This window comes from Cherax quadricarinatus, chromosome 44, assembly GCF_038502225.1.
Source record: "Cherax quadricarinatus isolate ZL_2023a chromosome 44, ASM3850222v1, whole genome shotgun sequence".
Classification (NCBI taxonomy): Eukaryota; Metazoa; Arthropoda; class Malacostraca; order Decapoda; family Parastacidae; genus Cherax; species Cherax quadricarinatus.
In genome coordinates, this window is record NC_091335.1 from 1,867,787 (window position 1) to 1,894,217 (window position 26,431).

Genomic DNA, 26,431 nt, shown 5'->3' on the forward strand with positions numbered 1-26,431 from the left:
TATTGAGTGGTACAGTTTTAAGTGCATTATTACAAAAAAGAGAGTAGCAAAAATAGTACAGATTTAAGTATGTTTCAATACTTTAAAAAAATTTTCTGGTAATAGTGTTTTATAGTGGGCATTTCTATACTTGTCAAAACCATTGTGGATGTATGGTTCCCTTCCTTGATACTCGAGTTGTTTTATAATCAAAATTATTTATATGTAGTAGTTTAATCAGCATACATAAATTTATTATACAGTGGACCCCCGGTTAACGATATTTTTTCACTCCAGAAGTATGTTCAGGTGCCAGTACTGACCGAATTTGTTCCCATAAGGAATATTGTGAAGTAGATTAGTCCATTTCAGACCCCCAAACATACACGTACAAACGCACTTACATAAATACACTTACATAATTGGTCGCATTCGGAGGTAATCGTTATGCGGGGGTCCACTGTATTTGCAAGAAAATTCTTTGCTTTTCAGGTTTAAATATTGGATATTTTTATTACTGGCACTTGATATGTGAGTCAATGAGGCAGTCTTCAGATGTAGTAAATAAAGCCCTTTTCCAGACACAGGTGGTCCTGAGACTAACTTGACCACGACCTCCCTCCGTCTCCCCATCCGCTGCCCGCACCAGCCAGCTGCCTCCTCAGCACTTGTTGACATCACCTGATTGTCTGCTTTCTGGCTCCCAGAACTAAGATGGCCTCTGTGAAATATAACATTACGCTTTGTTCAGGTTTGATGCTACACGTCCGCTAGGTCAGATGGTAATTATTGACATGTTAGAACATACAAAAACCTATTTTTTTTATGATGCAAGCCTTAGAACAGTTTTTAACAAGGTTCAGCAACTTGTGTGATTAGGGGTCAGATCCATTATTTGAAAAGCATAATTACTGTTGTTTATTAATACAGTATAATTCTATGTGAAGGAAATGTGGTTAAAATTGGATTCTGCTTGTTTCAGAGAAAGGTTTAGTTTCATGGTTGACTCTAGTCTTTGTCCCATAGTCGACCTGTAAGTCTGTTTCTTAGTCAGCCTTGTACCTTGGCTGACCCTAAGGGTAATATTTTTAATATGCTCCTGAATTTTTGTCATGACTGACATCAAAATTTTTGTGCCATAGCTTGCTTTAAAAACATTGCTTCACGATTCATCGTTATGTCCCCAATTCAGAAATATAATTTGAATTTTTTGTAAAGCCCCAACATTTGGCAAACTTCACATTCTCTCATTATTGCTGTATGCCTTGTGGCAGTCAAGCTAGTGACTATACCCTTCCCTAACCTAACATGTCATTAAATGGTACTTTATATTTTGATACATATACTTTAAGTTGTTTGGGGAAGTTGCCATGCCGCACCTTGATCAGTTCCCTGACGAATGTGATTACTGCATAATGTGTTAATTTTAAGGCAACAGTCAGGAAAATATAGTTGGATCTTCCAGGTCACGTATTAACTCTTTGTACCTTCCTGCCTGTAATTATTTGTAGAAAAAATTAAAGGGTCTTAAATCTAAGCAATGTTTGAAGATCAGATCCATAAAATTTAATACTGACTTCAGGTAGACAGCAGGCATTTTATGCATGATTTACATGGCCATTATGTATTATTGCAGCTTTCACTTGCGAGATAATGAAGCACAGGTCAACTAACATTACTGCAGCTCTGTGCTAGATAATGTAGTTATAGTCAACTGGCATAAACACAGATAACTACCAACTACTACGAACAGTAATTTGCTTTTACATTTCATACTAAATTTTGACTTAGGGGGTTATACTTGACAGTTATGACATATCACCAAGTTCAGCTTTACACTCGATAGTCCTTTACTCCTCATATCAACTTCAAAGCTTGGATGATAACAGCCATCCATCAGGTGTCTTGGTGTACGTAGCCACAGTGTACCTGCCAAACCATATCCCAAGACTAGATTAATTCTCGCAATATTATTTATATACAATATAGCTGTAGTATATTTATTGAATGCATTGTCCATGTATAGTCAATTGTTATTTAGTGGTTTCTTACAGTATGCAGGAGTGGACAGCTAGGTACTTATTTCGAGTTCTCCAGCAGTTAGTTGGTGTAATGTTGGAAACTCAGGAATACCAGAAGTACAAAATATTTATGGAAAACAAATTGGTTATTGTCTAAAGTATATTATATATGTACCCTGTTTTGGAGATAAGACCAAAATGTCTATATACAGTAGTTTTAAGTACTAACAATCAAACATTAAAAAAACATTTAGTACTGGATGTTTGTTGAAGGTATTTTTTTTTTTTCAGCCCTGTTGGTCATTATTTACAGTATACTCATGAAGGTTTACAGTGCCTGCTGACCTACTTGATAACTAATGTACTCTGAACTGATCTGTTCTGCTGGAACACAGGTGGTGGGAGAGAAGTGCAGATGACATTATAACAACCTACCTACCTTCTGGCTGTGCATGGTCCTTGTGCTGCTCAGGTGAAGATGGCACCCTCTTGTGGCGTTCTTTTCCCATCTAATGCAACAAGGTAACATATCTTGTTATTTAATGGGTGACAAAGATGCATCATTGATGATTAATATTGCTCAAATGTAACTTATTCAGGCATATCTTGGTTGCCTACAAACACTTGTGTAAAAGGTACATGTACAGTCAGATAGTCAGGACCCGGTACTAGTATAATTGTTATAATCAGGGAAGCATTAGACCCACAGGGGTCATACAGAGCATGGTGACTGAGAGGCAATAAGGTTTGATCTAAGGGGACGATAGATCAAATTCCGTGGATCAAGAAGTCCTCATTGGGGGCAAGGCACACTTTAAGGGTCTTGACATAAAGATACACCTGTGATGTATTATTCATAAAGAAATATACTTTGAGTTGTAATTGTTGATAAAGATGTTTCTGTTGAAGTGGGGATGTAACATTCTACCTAAATCTCCAAAACATACAAGTTAGGCTTAAAAAAATTTATTTAAAGTTTGAATGCAAAGGTGTCGAGTCCTCTCAAGGCAGATGTAGATATCCTCACATCATAGTAGTATAATGGGTTGTGTTTAATTTTCAGTATACATTATGTCAGTCAATGTAAATTGCTATGGTGCATTTCTGGTATAACAGCATTTTTCTGCCCATTAGTTCTTATATTGCCTCGGGATTTCCTTTATTTGTATACAATCTTATTTTATGTGAATTGTGTACTGGAAAACAAGGAGAATCATCATTTTTCTATACTCAGAAATATTTGATCATATAGTTCATTAATGTTGCCATAGTTAAATATAACGTATTGTAAGGTTAATTGTATTATGACAGCAGCAAGTACATGTACCAGAATGTACCAAAACTAGCAAATACATTTAGAAAACATTCTTTGTCTTCTGTACCAAATGTTAAATAGGCTGTTTTCCTCGAGGGATCGAACCTGGTTGCTCCAGTTTTCCCCAGGTGTTGTACAGCACCTGCAGATTTAGCATTCCCCTCATGAAATAAAACTTAGCAAGGCTAATTACTATATTTTTGACATGCCATAGCCATACACATGATTTTACGGTTTCCAATATACAAATTAAAAAATGCCCCCAGTACATATGCAAGATCAAAGTTAATATTTAATGGGCTAATAGGAAAGGGGGTTTCCAGTAATGACTTGTGTTAGAGATGAAATTGTTTTGCTGTGAGGTTACAGAACCAGTAACAGTTCTGTAACCAATGGACTTCGTCCGTTGTTTCTAAATCAGTTGACCCAGCGGACTTTGCCCTGTACTTATTATGCCTGAAAAATCTAGTGTTTACTGCATTTATAGTCTCCTTCAAAAGAAAAAAATTGATTCCAAGTAGAATTTTTGGAAAAATTACACTTCAGACTTCGAAAATGCAATGTGTACACCATATTCCCAAAGTGGGTGCTCATTTCTGTAGGATGACAGGATATACACACAGAGAAGTGAATGTCTAGGCATAGTCCGAGAGTTTAATCCCTATTTTAGGGTTGAAAACATTCTTAGTCTGGTGATGAAAAGGTTAGCACAGCCTTAACCCTTAAACGGTCCAAACGTATACTATATACGTTCACGCCCATAGCGCCCCAAACGTTATATACGTTTTCTTTGTCATTCATTCAACATTGTCACAATAAGCCTGAGTCACCTAGACATGAGAGAATGGGTGTGCACACTCACTGTGTGCCATATTAAAATAATTGGGGATGCCTGGGTACCATATGCTCTTTTTTTCCTTTTAAAAGAAAAGATTTTTTTTTTTTCCTCAAAAAATTTGGGGCGCTACGCGAGTGAACGTATATATATGTTTGGACCGTTTAAGGGTTAATGACCTTAGTGTATTTGGTAGTCTTTTAATCCCATTTACCAGTGCAGTAGGATGTGTGCTGGTTTATTAATATCTTGAGTGTCTTAAGAGAAGTGCTTGTCCCCTCTTGTATGTAAAATAAATCAAAGATTTATTCCGTATCCTTTATTCAGTAACATTTGTTACAAGGCGAGATGTATTAACATCGTTTAAAGCATGTTAATATTTGTTTACTAGATAGAGGACAAGATCAAAGGCAAGCCATAGTGTGAAGACTCGATGGATGAAGAGAAGAGACCAGCACCTAATATTTTTAACTGAAAAGTACAATAGAACTACATTGCTTTAGTCTGCACGATTACAGAACCCATCACCTATTATTGTCGAAAATGGCTTGAAAAAAAACATTCCCACGAGTCTAACAAAGGCATATTGAAATTAAAGCAATGCACCACAGTGAAGATCACAGTAATGAGGGTAAAAAGTGAAATATGCCTTTGTTGAAATCGGTCTGTATTAACCAAGTGAGAAGACAGAAGTGCTGGCTTGCCTTGATAATTGGTTAGCGCAAAATTTAAGTTGGGGAAAAACATGCTTGATGGTTAGGCTAAATGAGTAAAAGTTGCAAAACAAAAATTATCACATTTTTCAAACGTACTTTTTTTTTTTTAGTAACATCTGAACTTTCAACTTATCTACTTCATCTATGTGTGGACTTTACAGAATGTTAGCTGAGACTTCTCGGACATTTCCAGATTTGAGAATTTTTTTTTTTTAAAAAAACACTTGTAAAGTGGTGACAAATAACTGCAATTACAAGTTCTTTGCTCATAAAAACAGTAAAACACTCAGCCTTATTACCTAAGTGCACAAATATAACTTAAAACATCTTAATAACCATAGATTCAGTTCTGCCAAGTAAATAGGGGGAGGTCAACTTTGTGCGACTCTAAAATCTCTTAAAAACAAATCACTAACCACTGTAATAACCAGCTGCAGCACAAGCTGCCAATAACCACTTATGACTCCCCATAGCCGCCATGGCAGACCAACTTTATACACTGTAATGTGGTGAGCGATTTTGTTGCCCATGCTAACAAGACTCCTCTTAACAGAAGAGAGGCGACTTGCCACATAATGGGAGTAAAAATCTCTTTCCACTTTACATTTGACACTTGGAAGTTGGACATAACAGGGATTTGCCCATAAGCACCTAGTTACTTAATGTTTTAGCACATCTTTTAATTAATGTTGATGTATAAAATAGTGAAATCTTTGGACTAATTGGTCAGGTGAATATTTAAAGTTTTCAAGCACATTATTCATCACTAACCCTGGGACAATATTCCACTGCTATGTCATGCCTGGAATGACACCCAAATTGCCTTAGAACAAATATAACAGAATGGGCACACTTTCAGGCAGAATTTTATAGAATGACTTTGTACAAATAGAAAAATGTTTCATATCTCTTCGGTCACAAGACATGATCAGGAACTTCCTGCATGACACATCCCAGTGGTTTCTGCAGAACTTAGGACATTGAAAGTTTATGAAATGTGACATGCTAGGGATGTTCCTAATCATGCAACTTTCTCATACATATCAGTCACAATTCTGTTGAAATATTCACACAGTAAATAACAATTTTTTTCAATATAATTCACACGAAAGTCTCATTTTTGGAAATTCACAATGGACTGTTTATTTCCACATCATTTTCATAGAATGTGTTTCAGTCTTAAGAGATGCTCCTCTTTGAGAGGAGAGTCAATCACAGTACTAAGGAGTGCGAGGCCTTGGGGCCTTGCGAGACATCCCTCAGGAGAGGTAGTCTGGTGAAGGTTCAGCTAGTGGCTCAGGAGTAGTAAAGAGTGGGTTGGGGAACTCTGGTGGGTGAGGCAGAGGGCCTCCGTGCTTAGGGCGTCGTCGATATGCCATCAGCCAACAGGAGACTGCCACTGCCACAGCAACTAGGGCCAGTAGTGCTGTGATTATGAGGGCAATGATGAAGCCCCATTTGCTCACGCACACCTCTTCAACCCCAACGTTTTCTGGATCTGTATACAGAAGAATTCATCAAATGTATTTAATATTAACTATTCTTATGTCAGAAGAAGTAAAATACTAAGTATTTAATCACAAAACTTTGGTTAGCCTTAAATGAAGTAGCTTCTCCATGATAAAGTACAGTAATAATTTTTTTTTTTTTTTTTTTTTTGGGGGGGGGGGGCAAATTACAAGTTTTTACAATTCTACTTTTAAAGTAAGAATATTACTCACTCTCTGGTGCGGTGAACCTCTCACTACGGCTCTCGACAGTGAGGATGGCCTGAGAGCTGACCTGAATCTCCCTAAGCTGACCATCATAAACTGATTCAGGTCTGTACAACACCTCGGCATCCTCCTCTACCTGACGACGACGACGTCTACCAAAGGCATCGTACCCATTGCAGTTTACAGGATGACACCGGCCGAAGCAGACTCTGACATTGCACTGGAATCTTATAGAATTAGATGATGGGAACTTAAATGCACTGAAAAGGGCAACCAGTGCTTTGCCTTCCCCATCGTCTTGCTCCCACTCGCCAAATATTGATGGATCTGTTGCACAGCCATTCTCGTCTGTCACCAGATGCTCATTATCTGTACCATCTGTGTTAGCTGTGAGGGCAACGCAGCTGCGTGCAAACCCACCATAGATATCTGAAATTTATTTAGAGCAATGTTATTATACACTGCAATCATCAAAAACTTAAATTTTAAAAGCTTGACAAATTCTAAGATTAAAGAATTGTTTAGTAGAGTACTTACTGGATGGTTCAACCTGAATTCTTAGCATAAGCAGGTCACCAATCTCAGCTTTGTCTATGGTGCCACCACTAGGGTCGGTGATCCTCATAAGGCAAGTTGGGGGTGGGCCTGTGTTGGCAATGGTGCCAGCTGTTGTTAACATGGATACATTGAACCCAATAGTTATGGTCTTCTCGCCAGTGTTGTAGGTGCACTTGACATGGTAGGCTTGGGCTTTGTATGTCACTAGTTTTGGGTGTTTCTGTAACACAAGGATGAACCTGGCCAGACCCTATGGAAGATAATGGTTTATATTAAAACACATCTCCAATTCAATACAGTACATGGGAGTTTTATAATTCCAATTTAACAACAGTTTATAGGTTTATTTATTAGTTCTTACAGAAAACCTAGGATTATTCCACTAAGAGTGTGCAGTGTCTCCCACTTACATTTTCATGGATGAGGCCACAGGTATTAAACTTGACTTTGAAATCAATGGTGCCAACGTCAACATCTGGCTTGACAACCCTGCGACACTCCTCATTCTTAGAGTAGCCCTTGACGTACATGACCCCGTTGAAACCTGGGTCGCCTACGTTGATGTCCACCTGTACACCATCAGCCAGGCAGTTGACCAACATATCAGGCCGAGGGAAGTCCGTCCTGGCAAAGGTCGGCTCTGTCCAGGTGCAAGGTTTAATTAGAAACTAAATTTGTTTTTGTTTACATCTTCCTACCAAGGTGCTGTGCTGTAGACAACCTAAGAGCCTATCTGATGCAAGGTCTGGGGATCAAGCCTGAGGCCATCTCAATGTATCTGACACCTGGTTGGTAAGATTGTTGTTGCTTGCAGGTTGAAGTCAGATGTGAGCACTACAATTTTGATTAATGTTAAAAGTTATTAATGATGAGAAATGAGAGAGCATCATATTCTAAGTATGACTACAACATAAAAGGAATTTTAAAACTTACTTCAATTACCTCATGGTTTATCTACTACTGTACCTCCAATGTCAACATTCCCATCTTGAACTATAATAGATTAGCAGTGCCAATGGTACTTTTCAACACTATTAACAGCTTAGAAGTTTATCATGGTATTTAAGATGCTGCATTGTTAATTATCAAATAATCACATGAACATATAGTATTGGACATATAGATAAACAGTTCAGAGAACCAACAAGTTGATGAATTATTCACATGTGCAACACTTGGGTATCTTTATTATTCCTCAAAGATACACAAGTGTTGCATGTGTCTAATTCATCAGCATTTGACATGTGAACTATGATCACACATAAACCAGTGGCTGAAGGAAGGACATAGACACTCACTGCAACCATCGTCTTTTTGGTAAGGATCTCCAGAGTAGCCGGATATGCAGTTGCAGATGGCCTTGTGGTTGGCATTGATGCAGAGGGCATACTTGGCACAGGGAAGGTCATTACAAGGAGGGACACACACTGTTTGGTTACACATCTTGTCCACTGGACACTCATCATCAGTAGTGCAACCCACAATGATTGGTGGCTCGTCTGGTCTCACTGTTGATAAAGGATAATATGATGAATGTCTGATACTGAGATGTAGTGTATGTCATGGGATGGGGGCAAGCATTTTTAATAAATTTTTATACTGTTTCTGTAAAAATTATACACATTTTTGTTTAATGTGGTGGGATTGCTTAAATCATACCACAGATTTTGTGAGAATATACAAATCTTTGGAGATAAGAGGTACAATATAGTGACTCACCGACACAGTAGCCATCCTTGTCCTTAACTGCTGGCAGAGGACAGTCACAAGTTCCCTGTGCTGTTGGATGGTAACCTTTCTCTGGGTCACATATACATAGTCCATCTTCTGTAAGCACATAGCCCAGCTCCACTGGGCAGTGCACACAGCTACCACTCTCGTCAACATAGAAATCACGGTCGATGGGACACACACAGTCATCATCTTCCAGAATAAAGCCTTTCTCCAGTGGACACACCGGTGCTAGGGGGCAGAAATTACATATATGGGAAGTTGGGAATGCAACGCTTCTAGTGTGCTTCAATAACGCTAAACTGTATCATTTTTTTCATATTTCTGTTTATATACTGAATTTTACATGACAAATTTTCGTATCAATATTACAGAACTGAGGACTAACACAATACTTTTCTTGAAGTTAACCGATTTACTAAAATATTGCAGAATTTATGCAACATATAATAAGAAAAAACACTAATATAGGAGAAGCCAACCTTACAAACACCAATACATATTTATAAACAGGAACTTAGAAATTAAGTCTTGCAACTGTTGAGCCACAAAAACCAACATATGTGAAATGAAATGCCTCTTTTATAAGTTGAAAACCCTGGTGAATTGCCCTTGATCCAAGGAACTGGACCTAGCCTCCATTTCCTTGGATCGAACCTGATTGCCTTCCATTTCCCCAGGTACTATATGATTCCTATAGGTTTAATGCTTCTCCTTTATTATAATAATTGTATAAGTGGAGACTTCCTTAACTTAGTAAAATTGTTTATAACTTCATAAAATCAAAAAAGAATATTAAGCCATTTCTATATCATTGTGTCAGTACAAATGCACATCTCTCAGCCACACAAAAATCCCACCACCAAAACCATGCATTATAAAGATCCATTCTTGATTGTCCTGAAACGAGAACATTAAAAGAGTTAGTAGAGATATTTAATAATGTGGGTTAGCAAGGCAGCAGACATAATAACAGCTGGGAGCCAGATAGTCATCTGCAGTAATTATATAAAAGTCCAAATCTTAAGTCTATATACAGGTCATAAAGCATGTATATATGTATAGTATATCAGTCAAATTACTATAATACTTTAGTCAAATTAAAATGAATAATGTTCATTTACACTACACATGTCAGTTTTTTGTAAAAGTAAATTACCAGGTTGTATTTACAAAGTGCTAGACCAGTGTGGGCATTCAGAGGGAATGTCATAATACAAAATTCAACAATTGTATATGCTGAAATTATAATGAATATTAAAAATAAAATTGAACAGAAGAATATATCTAAAAAATTATCCTCATACAGGACTATAAATGCCAGCCTCTTCAAGGGGGGCTCCTTGGCGTGGTGAAGAGGCTCTTGGTCTGAGGAATTAGCCCTGTCGGTCTTCTTCCTCAGACCGAACCTAATTACCCCCCATTCTGAATGCCCCTCCCCCCCCCCAGGCGCTATCCCATCCTCCCCCCATTTTTCCATTCCTCCTCCTCCTCCTCACCCCTCCCTTTTGCCCTTCCTCTTTTTGGCCTTTGGGATTTCTCCCACAGGCACGCTAGTTCCTAGGTAGGGGAAAGGACACCGGGGTCCATCCCATTCCGTTGAGGTTCTTGGCGGTGGCGTAGTTTGCCGTGGAATCTGGATTGCCTGGGGATGTCCCGATCCCTCTCCGGTATCCCGGAGTAGCTTTGGGTGTCTTTCGGGCGACGGGTGTATCTCTGGAAGCCACCTTTCGGATTCCGGGGGTGGTGGCCGAAGGAGGTATGCTTTGTGGCAGATATCCGGCCGCCCTCTCTTTTGTCCACCGAGGTAGCTCGGCAGATGTGAGGTTGCTATCCCGGATTGCTGGTTTACTGGCATGAAGGGTAGGGTATGGCACGGGTTCCATGCTGCATCTGCGCTACTAGCGGTGCTGAGGTCCTCTTGGGCGCGGAGGGAGATTTCCAGCCCTTTCATTCCTCCTGGGAACTATTCCTCCCCGCTCCCCCCTTTTTTTTATTCTTTTTTTTATTTTTATTTTCTTTTCTTCTTTCTTTTTTTTTCTTAAAAACAAAAAGCAAAGGAGTAACCTAACCATGGAGAACCCAATCCATGAACCCACTACCCCCGGGCCCCTTCTTGATACCGCACCCCATTCTGACCCTGCCTTGTGTTTAGACCACTCTTCGGACACTCCTGATGCCCCTGTACCTCTTGCTGGTGCTGTTTCCTCACCCGCTTCAGGTACCGAGGCTTCGACTGACTCCTTCGATTTGTCTGAACTCCGCTCTCCTTTGACTATGCTTCCGGCTTCTCCCTCTACGGTACGACAATTTTCGAATCGCCCGCCCATTTCACGCCGGACCAACTCCGGTCCTACTCCTAAACGCCAACGTCAATCTCCTGATGATGCTCCTTCGTTACCTTCCCATTCAACAACAACATAACTATCTTTAACTACAATATCAGATCTTTAAGCAAGCATTATGATGACCTCCTAGCATTACTAAATTCCTTGCATGCCAATATGTCCATCATTACACTAACTGAAACCTGGCTAAAGCCTGATACTACAGATGTCTATGCCATTCCTGGTTACACAGCCATACACAACTGTAGGCCAGACCAACAAGGGGGTGGCACTGCTATATACTACTCAGACCAACTAGAATGTATCACTAATACTTGCACAAGGGATGAACATGGGGAATATATAATAGCTAAATTCAAATCCAAATACCTACAAAAACCTCTCACAGTGATAAACATCTACAGAGTTCCACAATCAAACATTAGCCAATTTAGTCAAAACCTAGGAAGTATGATAACTGATGCACGCATGAACAAAGATCACTTACTACTCTCAGGTGACTTCAATATAAATCTCCTGCAAGATCAGGACCCACACGTTACTGAATTCACAAACACAATGAGTAACTGCATGTTGCTACCAACAGTAACAAAACCTACAAGAGTTACAGAGACTAGTGTTTCCCTGCTTGACCATATCCCCTTTAACCCTTTGAGGGTCGACAGGCCCTCTCCGAAACTCGTTCTCAGGGTCGGCCAAATTTAAAAAAAAAAAAAAATTATTTTCTCTTATGAAAAGATAGAGAATATTTTCCCGATCATAAAGACACCAAAAGTTTGAAATTTGATAGAAAACTTATGGAATTATGCTCTCGCAAAGTTAGCGGTCTCGGCGATGTTTACGCATCGGCGATTTTGCCCACTTTGAGCCCCATTTTCGGCCAATTTCACTGTACTAGTCGACAAAAAACATGAATATTTCGCTAGAACTCCATTTTTTCTATCGAATGGATGCAAGAAACCACTCATTTATAAATTCAACTATCCAGTACAGTGGTCAGAATTTAGCAATTTTGCCAATTTCACACAAATTTCAAAAGACGCCAATTTCGGAATAGGGTCCAGAATAAACAAGAAAGACATTCCTGGCACTAAAATGACATTTCCTCTAGTCATTAGTCATGTCTCAAGTCCCCTCTTATATTCTTTTGCTTTCCACTTTGAATTTTTATTTTCACAAAAAATATAAGATTTACTGTTATGCAGACTACTGCATTAGTGTAAAAAATGGTATAAATATTATTGGTGCACTTGTGAAAGAATATTAGACTCACCAGTTGACGTATATTGCACGCTTGGCACGATTTGTTTACTTTTGAAGTTTGGTAAAAATCGAACATTTCTGCTACTTTGAGCTCAATTTCAAGGCACCTTTCTTTGTAAAACCAGTCAAAATCATCTCAATTTCTGTAATATGTCTTCCATTCTATAAAATGAGACCAAGAAAACTAGAATACAACAATAAATACCATACGAAAATACACTGCAAAGTCGCTGATTTATTAAAAAAAATGGTCAAAGTTTTTTTTTTCTCATTATGCACTGTGTGCTGCAGGATTTTTTTTTAGACTATGCACACTGACCACATAGACCCATTCTTTCATATGAAGGCCTACCAGCTTTCTCCCACTAGATTTGAGGCCGCTAGAATTTGAGTACTAGTACGTCAAAAACCCCTACGCGTAAAACGTACTAGTACGACGAAAACCCTCAAAGGGTTAAAATCAGCCATAATTACAGATAATACCACAGACCACTACCCTACTTTCCTCATAACAACTCTTGGTAAAATACCCCAAGACACTACTAAAGTCACCTTCAGACTTCACAATGAGGCAGCCATTAATAACTTCACAACAGCAGTAACAAACATTGACTGGCACACTGAGCTAGAAATCTATACAGATATTGACGAATGTTTTAATAATTTTCTAAAAAAGACCCAATACCTTTATAACAAGCACTGCCCTAAAAAACTAAACAGATGACAGCTAAGAGACTGAACAGTCCCTGGCTAACACCCAGCATTCTCAAATCCATAAATACAAAACACCGATATGAAAAACAGTACAGAATGGGTCACATAACCAGAGACCAAACAAAACGTTACTCGTCAATCCTAACCAGCCTGATAAGAAGGGCAAAAAAATTGTATTATGAGAACAGATTATCCAACTTACGAGGTGATATAAAAAAGACCTGGAAGACCCTATCAGAAATTCTGGGAACAAATAAGATATCACGACATAGCGAAATAAAATTAGCAAAATCAGATGAACCCCAACTCCCACCAACAGAAACAGCAAACAGACTCAATGATTTCTTCTCCACTATAGGTTAAAACCTTGCCAATAAAATCCCAAGCTCAGATACCCCACCAAATGACTACCTCACTGGCAACTACCTGAACACACTGTTCCTAGCTCCGACTAACCCATACGAAGTCTCCCTTATTATCAACGCACTGAAAAACAAGGCAGGAGATTTAAATACCTTACCACCCTTTATATACAAAAAAGCGTCACAAGTACTATCGCCAATCATTGCAACACTCTAACAAATCCATTGAATCCTCCACCTTCCCTACAGTTCTCAAAATAGCAAGGGTCACCCCGATCCATAAAGGAGGAGACCAGAGTTGAATAACTATAGGCCAATATCCAATTTACACCCTCTCTCAAAAATCTTCAAAAAATTAATTCATAAACGAATCTACTCCTACCTCATCTCCCAAAACATTCTCAACCCCTGTCAATTTGGATTCAGGCCTAATAAAAATACTAATGATGCTATTATATACATGCTAGAACATATATACACTGCAATAGAGAAAAAAGAAGTCCCACTGGGGATCTTCATTGATTTACGTAAAGCTTTTGATACAGTTCCCCTCAAGGAAGGTTCCTTGATGTTGGTGAGGGGCTCTTGATTTAGGGAATTGGATCTGTGCTCCAGTTCCCCGAATTAAGCCTGAATGCCTTCCACATCCCCCCCCAGGCGCTGTATAATCCTCCGGGTTTAGCGCTTCCCCCTTGATTATAATAATAATTTTGATACAGTTGACCATGACTTGCTCCACGTAAAATTGTCACACTATGGTATTAGAGGGCACTCCCTCAACTACCTCAAGTCATACCTCAGCAACAGAAGCCAATATGTGTACGCAAATGGGGCAAGCTCTTCCGCACAACCAATTACAGTTGGTGTCCCACAGGGAAGTGTCCTTGGCCCTCTTCTCTTTCTCCTATACATAAATGACCTACCAAATGCTTCGCAATTACTCAAACCCACACTTTTTGCAGATGACACTACATACGTCTTCTCTCACCCGAGCCCAGTCATGCTAGCCAATACTGTAAACACCGAATTACAGAAAATATCTACCTGGATGAGGACTAACAAACTTACACTAAACATTGACAAAACCTACTTCATTCAGTTTGGTAACAGAGCTACAGATGTACCTCTTAACATAACGATAAACGGATCACCTATCACAAAGCTAACAGAGGGAAAATTCTTAGGAATCCACCTCGATAATAGACTCAAATTTCATACACATATACAACAAATTTCTAAGAAAATTTCCAAGACTGTAGGCATACTATCGAAGATACGGTACTATGTTCCACAGTCAGCCCTCCTGGCCCTTTATCACTCTCTTATTTACCCCTATCTCACCTATGGAATTTGTGCATGGGGCTCAACAACAATTAACCATCTCAGACCACTAATTACCCAACAAAAGGCTGCAGTTGGAATGATGATAAATTCTCACTACAGGCAGCACACTCCACCAATATTCGAAACACTAAACCTACTCACCATACAAAACATCCATACTTATTATTGCACCTATTACATACATAGAACACTTAACTCTGATATTAACCCTCCCCTCAAACATCTCCTTGCCAACCTCAACAGAACACATGACCATAACACAAGGCACAGATCACTCTTTGATGTTCCTCGTGTCCATCTCACGCTATGCAAAAACTCAATGCACATAAAAGGCCCTAAAATCTGGAATTCATTACCTGTAAATATAAAAGAAACACTACCTGTTTATAAATTCAAGTCTCTTCTCAAAGTTCACTTACTCACTCAAAACCAAATAAATACTGAATAACTGAACCTTATAAATTGTATATCCAAAATGTTACTCACAATTATATCACATAAATGTTAAACCTAGGACCCAATCTAACTTTGTTATTTTTTAAAATACACTACCTAACAGAATACTCCATTCTACTGAATGAACAGCAATGCATGCAACCATATGACCTGTCTTTGTAATACTCATTTGTGCTTTATAGTTATCTGTTTACAATAATGTTTTATCACTGATTTCATCATTGCTTAGTTAATCTTAAGTTAATTTTAAGCCAGCCCGTAATGCTATGCATATAAGTGGCTTTGGCATGCTGCTCTTACCTGTATTTTTTTTGTACCTCTGTATGTATGCTAAAATTTCTAAATAAAATAAAATAAATAAAAATTTCTAAAAGACCGACACGTCAAGCACTCCCTCTCCACGCTCAGTTTCGGACCACACAATGGACTAAATTCTTTACTTTAAGACCGACTTCTTCTTCTGCCTACCTTTCTGACCATAGTATTTGCAAGGCGCTCCTGCGTCATGTTGGTAGAGATATTTCATTTCATGCTCTCAAGAGCGGTACGCGCATCGTCACTGTCCAGAATGCTACCCAAGCTCATGATCTTTCTCTCCTTTCGAATATCGATACTACTCCTATCACTATTGAAAAACATCTTTCTCTCAATTCTTGTAGTGGTACTGTCATTCTGCCCCATACCATAGTCCAACAGAATTTCCAGTCATGTGGCAATGACATTTTTGAACAGCTGGAACTCCAGGATCTCCCAATCCTCAAAGTAGACACTTATGTCCTTCCTGCCCGGGGGCGGAGACGTTACCCTTGCAATGTGGCTCGTTTAACTTGACAGCCGAGAACTCCCGTCCTCTGTATATGTCGCGGGACATCGGTTACAAGTTCGAAAGGTGATACCTACACCACAACAATGTAGAAATTGCTGGCGTTTTGGTCACCCAGCGAAATATTGCAGATCTATGGCCGAATGCCCAGTCTGTGGTGCCGACGACCATTCTAATACATCTTGCAGTCAACCTCCATCTTGCCTTAATTGTAATGAAGCTCACCCTTCGTACTCCCGCCGTTGCCAGGTCTACTTAAATGAACGTGAAATCCGTTGCCTCAAAGAGGCAGAAGGTCTCCCTTATGCTATGGCAGTTACTCATCTCCGCCTCCAAGGGAGACTACCCCGTGTTTCTTATTCTCGTGTTTCCAAACATCCCCCCACTACTGGGGTCCCATCTTCTGCAGCCTCCTCTGTTGTTACCCCTCCCATAGCCACTCCGGCATCTAATCCTTTTGCTGTCCTTGGCTCTGACGTCCCGACTACAACTCAGTCTGTTCTCACATCTTTGCGTCCTTCCTCACAAGCCCCAGTATCGACAAGACCTCGTACGACACCTAATACCAATCGCCCCTCTACTCCTCAGAAGTCCAAAAAATCCACATTGCTCAAATCTTCTTTGCCCCTTCCTTCCCTTCTTCCACCTCCACACTTTACCTTTCCAGTCTCTGTACCTAGTTCTTCCCCTCTCTCTGGCTCTATTACAAGTGTGGAGATTCACCCTCCTCCTCGTACTATGCCTTCCACCCCCGTCCCCTCCCAAGTTTCTCCCTCTTCTGCCTCTTCTGTCCCCCCCCACACTTCATCTCCAGTCCCTTACACTCTTCCCTCCCCCTCTACTTTGGTACAGTCCATTACTGTCCCAATCTTTACTCACCCTCCTCCTTCTATCTCCAATATGGTCTCCCATACATCTTTGAATTCAGAAACACTTGAAGCCATTTCAGAATATATTGCAGAGACTAAACCTTCAATGGACACTGATTCACTTCCTGTTCCTTCTCTTCCCTCTCCTCCATCTTCACAACCCCATTCTTCGCAACGCTCCGTTCCTTCGCTACTTGAACGTCTTCCAATGCCACCACACGTTGACTTTTCTAACCCCTCTAGTCCGTAGGTGCCTTTACCTACAGATTCCTGGTATTTTCTTCATCGCCAATCATGGCCTATTTACAGTGGAATATCCGGGGTAATCGGGGTGAGCTTCAGATGTTGCTTTCCAGGTTTTCCCCTGTTGGTGCTTGCTTACAAGAACCAAAATTACACTCGGCTGTTTTCCAACCTATCTCAGGCTATTTCTTGCAGAACTGAAGCCATTTCTTCTTGGCGGCACATAGAGCAGGCATTTTCAAGTTCTTTTGTAGTCGGTGCTGAATGGTTCGCACTGCGACGTCTTTCAGGAGTGCAGGATGGTTTTTCTTAAGGTCTTGGCTGTTATGGCAGGATCTGATAACACTTCCCTCTTTATTGTATTCTTTGGATCCTTTCTCAGATGGGACCTTTAATGAAAGTGCCCTTCTTCTACGCAATGATATTCCGTACTGTCAACTATTTGTCCATACCTCGCTGCATTACACTGCAGCCTGTATTCACTTGAATAAGTGGTTTACAATATGTTCTTTATCTCTCTCTCCTTCTCGAGCATTTTCTATCCCAGACTTCGCCTTTCTTGTTTCGACATTACCTCCACCACTTCTGTTACTTGGTGATTTTAATGCCCACCATTTCCTCTGGGGGGAAAGTCTCATTGGGACTCACTTGGCATCCAGTTGGAGGCTTTTCTCGCCTCTCACCCCCTTCAAGTTTTAAATACGGGTACTCCCAACCATTTTGATCCTCGTACTCATACTCTCTCTTGCATCGATCTATCAGTCTGCTCTTCCTCCACTGCACTAGACTTCACCTGGTCTGTTCTACCAGACTTACATGACAGCGATCATTTTCCGATCATTCTTACTTCTCCTTCCTATTCACCACCTTTCCGTAGCCCTTGCTGGCAATTTGATTGGGCAAATTGGGATCTTTACTCACACCTCACTGCTTTTAGTGAGGTTCCTTCTTCATCCTCCATTGATGAGCTCCTACACATCTTCTCGACGTCAGTTTATACCGCAGCTTCTCATTCTATACCCCAAACCTCAGGCAGGCATTCTCAGAAGTGCGTGCCTTGGTGGTCTCCTGCTTGTGCTCGTGCAGTACGTTTGAAACCTGCTGCATGGGGCAGGTACCGGTAATAGAACCGCTGAGAGACTTCTTGATTTTAAGCAGAAGCGTGCGATCGCTCGCCGTGTCATCCGTGAAGCTAAACGCACTTGTTGGCGAGACTATGTTTCCACCATCACCTCTGCTTCTATGAGTGTAGTCTGGAAAAAAGTGAGGAAATTGAGTGGTAAATACTCTCCTGACCCGGCTCCTGTTCTACGGGTCGCTGGTGTTGATGTAGCAAACCCTCTCGACGTTGCCATTGAACTTGGCACACATCTGGTCCGTATTTCCCGAGGGCTCCATCTATGCCCCTCGTTTCTTTCCTCAAAGTCTGCCAGAGAGTTAGTACCCTTGGACTTTTCTTCTCTCAGAGAAGAACAGTATAATGTGCCTTTTACACTTCAAGAACTGGAGGCAACGCTCTCAGCTTGCCGATCATCGGCAGCTGGGCCTGACGACATTCATATTCGTGTGTTACAACATTTACATCGGTCAGCCCTTGTAGTCCTCTTACACCTCTTCAATCTTATTTGGGCACAAGGAGTTCTTCCCCAGCTGTGGAAATCTGCCATTGTTCTCCCTTTCTGCAAACCGGGTACTACAGGACATGATGCCTCCCACTATCGCCCCATCGCTCTTACTAGTGCAGTTTTCAAAGTGATGGAACGTCTCGTAAATCGACGTTTAATGTGGTATTTAGAGACACCCAACAGTCTCTCCGCTAGTCAATATGGCTTTCGTAAGGGTCGTTCTACCATAGACCCCTTACTACGCTTGGATACGTATGTTCGTAATGCCTTTGCGAATAATCACTCAGTTATTGCCATATTTTTTTGACCTTGAGAAGGCATATGACACAACTTGGAGGTATAATATTTTGGCCCAGGCCCATTCCTTAGGCCTCCGAGGCAATCTACCATCCTTCCTTAAGAACTTTTTAACTGACAGACATTTCCGTGTTCGAGTCAATAATGTTCTTTCCCCGGACTTCGTCCAAGCTGAAGGTGTCCCTCAGGGATGTGTTCTGAGCACAACACTTTTTCTCCTTGCTATAAATGATTTGGCCTCTGTTCTTCCACCCAGTACAGTGGACCCCCGCATAGCGAACGCCTTGCATAGCGAACAATCCGCATAGCGAACGCTTTGTTCGCCAAAATTTTGCCCCGCATAGTGGACAAAAACCCGCTCAGCGACCTTCGTCCGAGACGCGTCCATTGTTTACCAGCCAGCCTCCGCGGTAACATTCAAGCATACACTCGGAATATTTCGTATTATTACAGTGTTTTCGGTGCTGTTTCTGGAAAATAAGTGACCATGGGCCCCAAGAAAGCTTCTAGTGCCAACCCTGTGGTAAAAAGGGTGAGAATTAGTATGGAAATTAAGAAAGATTTTGAAGGGTTTGGGGCTAACCCTGAGAAGCCTATGCCAGTTGTGGAATCCATTGTGCCTACTTCAAAAATTAAGGAAATGTGTGCACAGTGGGTTGAACTGCAAACCTTTATGGATGAAAATCACCCTGACACAGCTGTTGCAAGCCGTGCTGGTGACTATTTCAATGACAATGTTATGGCCCATTTTAGGAAAGTCTTGAAGGAACGGGAGGTACAGAGCTCTATGGACAGATTTGTTGTGCGACAGAGGTCCAGTGACTCTCAAGCTGGTCCTAGTGGCATTAAAAGAAGAAGGGAAGTAACCCCAGAAAAGGACTTGCTACCTCAAGTCCTAATGGAAGGGGATTCCCCTTCTAAACAGTAAGAAGATAATGCTCTCCCCTCCTCCCATCCCATCAATCATCACCAGATCTTCAATAAAAGTAAGTGTCATGTAATTGTGCATGCCTTTTTCAGTTTGTGTGTACTAAAATTAACATTTTTTTGTGGTAAAAAAAATTTTTTTTCATACTTTTGGGTGTCTTGCACGGATTAATTTTATTTCCATTATTTCTTATGGGGAAAATTAATTCGCATAGCGAACATTTCGCATAACGACCAGCCCTCTTGCACGGATTAAGTTCGCTATGCGGGGGTCCACTGTATTTGGTCATCACTCTATGTTGATGACTTCGCTATTGCTTGTGCAGGCGCTGACTGTCATCTTATTGCAGTTTCTCTCCAGCATGCGGTCGACCGTGTTTCCACTTGGGCCACCACGCATGGGTTTAAATTTTCAAGTACCAAAACTCACCAAATTACTTTCACTAGACGCTCTGTTATCTCCGATCATCCTTTGTATCTCTATGGCTCCCGTATCCCCGAACGTGATACAGTCAGGTTTCTAGGCCTTCTCTTTGACCGTCGGTTATCCTGGAAACCTCACATTACCTCTCTGAAGGCAACTTGTCACAGCCGGCTAAACCTTTTTAAAACCCTTGCTCATCTTTCCTGGGGAGCTGATCATCGAACTCTGCTTCGCCTACATTCAGCCCTCGTTTTATCGAAACTCGATTATGGTGACCAGATTTATTCCGCGGCCTCTCCTGCTACTCTCTCTAGCCTTAACTCTATCCATCACCAAGGATTACGTTTGTGCCTTGGTGCTTTTCGCTCTTCCCCTGTTGAGAGCCTCTATACAGAAGCGAATGTTCCATCCTTGTCTGATCGCCGTGATGCCCATTGCCTTCGCTACTATGTACACTCTCACGATCTACACAATCCTTCCATTTATAGAATGGTCACCGATATTAGTAGACATTCTTTATTCGTTCGCCGCCCCTGTTTGCTCCGTCCCTTTTCTCTTCGCCTACATTCACTCTTGTCTTCCCTTCAGTTACCACCTTTATATGTTCATGTAGCATCTCACTTTTCCCTACCAACCTGGGAAGTTCCAGCTGTTCGGGTCTGTTCTTTCTCACTCCCTTGCTCGAAAGCTCAACTGCCTACGGTGGCTTCCCGCTCTCTTTTTCTTGATCACTTCCACTCCCATTCTCATGCCACCGCTGTGTACACAGATGGCTCTAAGTCTTCAGACGGCGTCGGATTCGCAGCAGTGTTTCCGGACAGCGCCGTGCGGGGGCATTTACTATCTTCAACTAGCATTTTTACTGCTGAACTGTATGCCATTCTTGCAGCACTTATTCATATCGCATTTATGCCTGTGTCATCATTTGTAGTAGTCTCGGACTCCCTTAGTGCTCTACAGGCTATACGAAAATTTGATACATCTCATCCCCTAGTTCTCCGTATCCAACTTTGGCTACGCCGTATCTCTACCAAACATAAAGATATTGTTTTTTGTTGGGTCCCTGGTCATGTCGACGTACAGGGCAATGAACAGGCAGACACTGCTGCGCGGTCAGCAGTACATGACCTACCAATTTCCTATCGAGGTGTTCCATTTCTGGACTATTTTGCTGCAATAGCTACCCACCTTCGCACCCGTTGGCAACAACGTTGGTCAACTCTGCTCGGTAACAAACTTCATTCTACTAAACCGAGCATAGGTTACTGGCCGTCTTCTTGTCATCAGTGCCGAGGTTGGGAGACCACTCTCTCCCGCCTTCGCATTGGCCTCACTCGTCTTACTCATGGGTATCTCATGGAGAGGCACCCTGTTCCTCTCTGTGAGCAGTGTCAAGTTCCAGTATCATTTGGCCACATTCTGTTAGACTGCCCTCTCTATCAACGAGCACGCAGAATTTACCTCCAACGTTGTCTTCGTTCTACTACTCTCTCTTTACCTTCCCTTCTTGCTGATGGACCCTCCTTTAATCCTGACTCTCTCATTGACTTCTTGACAACGACTGATTTACTCCACAAATTCTGATGATACTTTTCGCACTCCCCTCAGCCCTTTCTAGTTCAGTCTCTTGCTGCCCTTTACCCTTTCACCATCCACTACCCCGCTGTTATCCGTAACCTATTACTCGTCCATCTCCCTTTGGCCACCTGATGCCCTCGCTTCCTTCCTGCCCTGCAGCGCTGTATAGTCCTTGTGGCTTAGCGCTTCTTTTTGATTATAATAATAATAATATAAATGCCAGGTTTTGATGTTATTACCACAAAAATGATTTCATTGTCTTTTTGTCTTTTTAAGATCTTTCAAAGCCCTGGAGAAACCTATAAAAAAATTTAATTTTAAAATTGAAAATTAGCTTAACGGTGTCTAGTCATGAGATAGTCGAAATATTCCCACTTGATTTGGAACCTTGCACATGGTGTGATGAAATGTCCACCAAGTCCAATATAATAATATGATGAATAATTCAAATACCATGTCAGGTCTGGTAACTTGTTGCCCATAATTCATTAATAAAATGTGGTATAGGTATGTGTGTAGACCAGTGGTTCAGAGAACCGACAAGCTGATAAATTAGACACGTACAACACTTGGGCATCTTTAATGGTTACAGTCACCAGTCGAGTGCAAGATTCCTTTTCTGTACAGTTAGTCTATGACTATCAACATCGCTGGTATCAGCCTCAATCATCCCCCTCCCACCAACTATAATGTCAAGCCTGCCTCCCTGTCATCGTCAATGGTGGTGAATCAAGCTTGGTTTTCCTCTACCATCACTGACTGGTGCATCAAGCCTTCCTCCCTATCACTGTCACTAGTTGTGTGTCAAGCCTGCCTCTTGTCACCATCACTGGTGATGCACCACACCTGCTTCACCATCATTGGTGGTGCATCAAGACCAGTTCCCTGTTACCATTACTGATGGTCCATCCAACTGCTTCTCTGTCACTGCCACTGGTGGTGTCAAGTATACCTCTGGCAATACTCCATAAGGACAAGCAACTTGTAATCAGTTCAGGCAAATACGTTATTATAGGTAAATAAAAGTGACAACTATAAATAGAAGTAATTCATACTAGTACAAGCAAAGCAGTCAGCATTTACCATGATCTACAAGTACAAAGGTACTTGTGTCTACAATGACCTGTGACAACCATGATATAAGAACAAAAGTACCCATGTCTATCATGATCTACAAGTAGTTAGTATAAAAGGTACAAGTGTGTACCATGATCAAGTAAAATTACAACGATACCTTGTTTATAGTTGAAATTAATATTGCATTTGAATAACTTTTGTGATTTCTTAAATTATAAGACATAGCATCCTGTTCTAATCCTTGCAATGATCTTGGGATACAGTATCGTGTTCAACTATAAACGTTGGTTTAACAGGTTAAAAAGCAATAAGCAGGAAATAATGATGGTAAGTCTCACTAGTGGCTTTGTTTCCAATGAAGAGCAAAGCTGCAGAATGTATATTATCAGGCAAAACTGACGCATGACAAGAATCAAACTACTACAGTATCTGACAAATTTCAAGCAATACAAGTCAGATAATATGAAATGGAACAATGTAAGCATTAATTATGAGTCAGAGATCAATCATAGCATGTTGGGCCAAGCAGCAGAAGCAACAAGAGTCACTTACTTGGGATACACTTTTCAGCAGCATCACCCTGGTATCCCGGCAGACACTCACAGGCAATGGTCCTCACTGGCACTGTGTCGATCACTCGGCACTCAGTGTTCTCACCGCAGGGGTCGAGGCCACACGGGTCAATGCACTTACCATTAATGCATACTGTCTTACTTGGGCACTCTACATCTGACCTGCACCCTATCACCACTGGATCCAAGAAGAGTCACTTGTTATTATATTCCTTCCTATTAAAATGTTGTATATGTATCAGTATTTATAAAAAAAATGCTGCCATGCTAGCTAGAAAGTAAGATTTTCATATACTTACACATCTCACAACCATTATCAATGGTACGATTGAAACCAGGTGGGCAAGGACAATCTGAAATGTGGTCCTGGGTATGGCAGGTGGCAGGCTCTTTGCATAATTCAAGACTGCAGGGACTTTCACATCGTTGGTTGATGCAGCTGCGGTCATCAGGACATGCATCGTTAGACACACAGCCAATAGCGATACATTGTGTTCGTGGGTTGCCCCGTGAGCCAGGCGGGCAATAGCAGACTGCTTCATGATTAACTCCCTGGCATACAGCCTCCTTCCCACATGGCTCATTGTTGGGTCCACACACTGGCGCACATTGACCATTGCGACAGGCATGAGTTGTTGGACAGTCGTCATTTCCATAACAACCAATTTCAATACAACGAATCTCTGGATCACCTTCATAGCCCCGCTTGCATGTACACACAGGGTGGTGCTCAACAATTTCACAGTCAGCATTGGCACCACACTGGCATGGGTCTTTGCAAATGCCAGTGAAGCAGGCTTTTTCTGAAGGACAATCTGGGTCTACTTCACATGCTGCTTTAATTGGTGGTAACACCTCACATTCTCCTCCTTCATCAGTCACTTCACCATCAGCACAAATACAAAGCATTGTCCTTACAGGGAGTGTATCAACTACCTTACATTCAGCAGACTCATGACATGGCTCTAAGACCTTGCATGGGTTAACACACTTCTCATCAATACAAGCATGTTGACTTGGACAGTCACCATCTGTAATACATACAGGTTGTATGGCAGGTAGACACCCTACCTTGGGGTCGCCAGTCATTCCTGGTGGGCACCTGCACCGAGCAATGTGGTCGATGATCACACATTCAGCGTTGGAGGAACAGGGATCATATGCACAAGGATCTACACAAATGTTATTTATACATGCTCTATCACTAGGACATTCTGAGTTTGCCCGGCAACCGATAGCAAGGCACTTGGTGTAGCCATCACCTTGAAAACCTGACGGACAGCGACAATAAGCTCTGTGTTCCTTAGCGTAGCATTCTGACTTAGTAGGGCAAGGGTCATCAACGAGACATGGATTAGCACAGACCCCATCATAGCACGCTTGGGTGTCCTCGCACTCACTGTCATGCTGACAGCCAATTGGGAAGCAACCAATATTAGGATTACCCTGAAATCCTACTTCACAAGTGCAAACTGAACGATGATTGATGATCTCACAGTTGGCATTACGGCCACACTCGCAAGGAATGCGGCACATGCGGTTGATGCAAGCTTCCTCTGTTGGGCATTCTGAATCAGCACGGCATCCAGATGGTATTTCAAGTGCAATCAATTCACAGGTGCCCTCATCAGTCATAATAAAGCCCTCTGGACATACACAAATCATGGTTCTTACAGGGATGGAGTCGACCACATCACACATGGCTGTCCTGTCACAGGGGCTGAGTGTGTGGCAAGGGTTGGAACACTGCTCATTAATGCACGCTTGTTTGCTGGGGCAGTCCAAGTCTGCAACACATTCAGGCTTAGGATGTTCTACTAAAACTTTCTTCTCCTCGCATATGAATCGGGGGTCGCCATAAGGCATGTCGGTTGGACACCGACAGCCAATTGTGTGCTGGAAAACATAACATTCAGCATTGGGAGCACACAAATTGTCGTAGAAGCAAGGGTTCACACACTGGCGATTAACACAAGCCTTGTCTGTTGGACATTCTGTGTTGCTCCTGCAGCCGATAACTTGACATCTGACATAAGGGTCACCCTCAAGTCCACTGGTGCAGCGACACTTGGAGTGGTGATTCTCAGGGTAGCACTCAGCACTGATGTCACATGGGTCTTTTACTGCACATGGGTTTATACACACACCACTGGAACACATCGTGTCCAATGGGCACTCCTCATCCTTGCTACAGCCAGCTGTAATTAAATATTTTGATGAAATAAAACAAGTAACTTAACAGGTAAACAAAAAAAATTATTATAATGAATTGCATTAATCATGTTGGAAGACTGAACATACCTTTGTAGCATCCAATGTTGGGGTTTCCTTGGTATCCTGGGAGACAGGTACAGATGGGCCGGTGGTCACGGACATAACACTCTGCATGTTGACCACAGGAACATGGCGTTACACAGCGGGTGTTGAGGCATGCCTGGTCGCCTGGGCACTCACTATCCGCACGACAGCCCACACTTATTGGGAGCTCCACTGTGGGAGTTAGGTTTGAGTTATTATTCATTACTATTCATGTGCCAGCTACCAACACATTCAGATGTTAACATAGGTATGGTTACATAAATTCTGGCCAGATGTTAAAGTTGTATTTGTTGCTTAGTGTGATGTTAGTGTATATGACA

The 26,431-nt window shown here is 41.5% G+C and overlaps 2 protein-coding genes across 6 annotated transcripts in view; one reads left to right on the forward strand and one right to left on the reverse strand.

Annotated features, from left to right (window-relative positions):
* Window positions 1–4,751, forward strand: part of LOC138853953 (uncharacterized) — an 87,655-nt gene extending 82,904 nt beyond the window's left edge. For 3 of the 4 annotated variants that reach the window (XM_070093950.1, XM_070093952.1, XM_070093951.1), the window contains exon 9: window positions 561–4,751. In XM_070093950.1, coding sequence (XP_069950051.1) covers window positions 561–664 — 104 coding nt within the window. In that variant the 3' untranslated portion in view covers window positions 665–4,751. The remainder of the gene's footprint in view (window positions 1–560) is intronic. The other variant, XR_011393136.1, reaches the window with a different exon arrangement.
* The window catches only part of dpy (dumpy), a 386,475-nt gene continuing 364,498 nt past the window's right edge, over window positions 4,455–26,431 (reverse strand). For both annotated transcript variants that reach the window (XM_070093949.1, XM_070093948.1), the window contains 9 exons: window positions 26,094–26,282; window positions 24,092–25,990; window positions 23,773–23,970; window positions 8,859–9,101; window positions 8,438–8,647; window positions 7,550–7,779; window positions 7,119–7,389; window positions 6,588–7,010; window positions 4,455–6,364 (listed from right to left, as the gene is read on the reverse strand). In XM_070093949.1, the coding sequence (XP_069950050.1) occupies window positions 6,126–6,364; window positions 6,588–7,010; window positions 7,119–7,389; window positions 7,550–7,779; window positions 8,438–8,647; window positions 8,859–9,101; window positions 23,773–23,970; window positions 24,092–25,990; window positions 26,094–26,282 (3,902 nt within the window). In that variant the 3' untranslated portion in view covers window positions 4,455–6,125. The remainder of the gene's footprint in view (window positions 6,365–6,587; window positions 7,011–7,118; window positions 7,390–7,549; window positions 7,780–8,437; window positions 8,648–8,858; window positions 9,102–23,772; window positions 23,971–24,091; window positions 25,991–26,093; window positions 26,283–26,431) is intronic.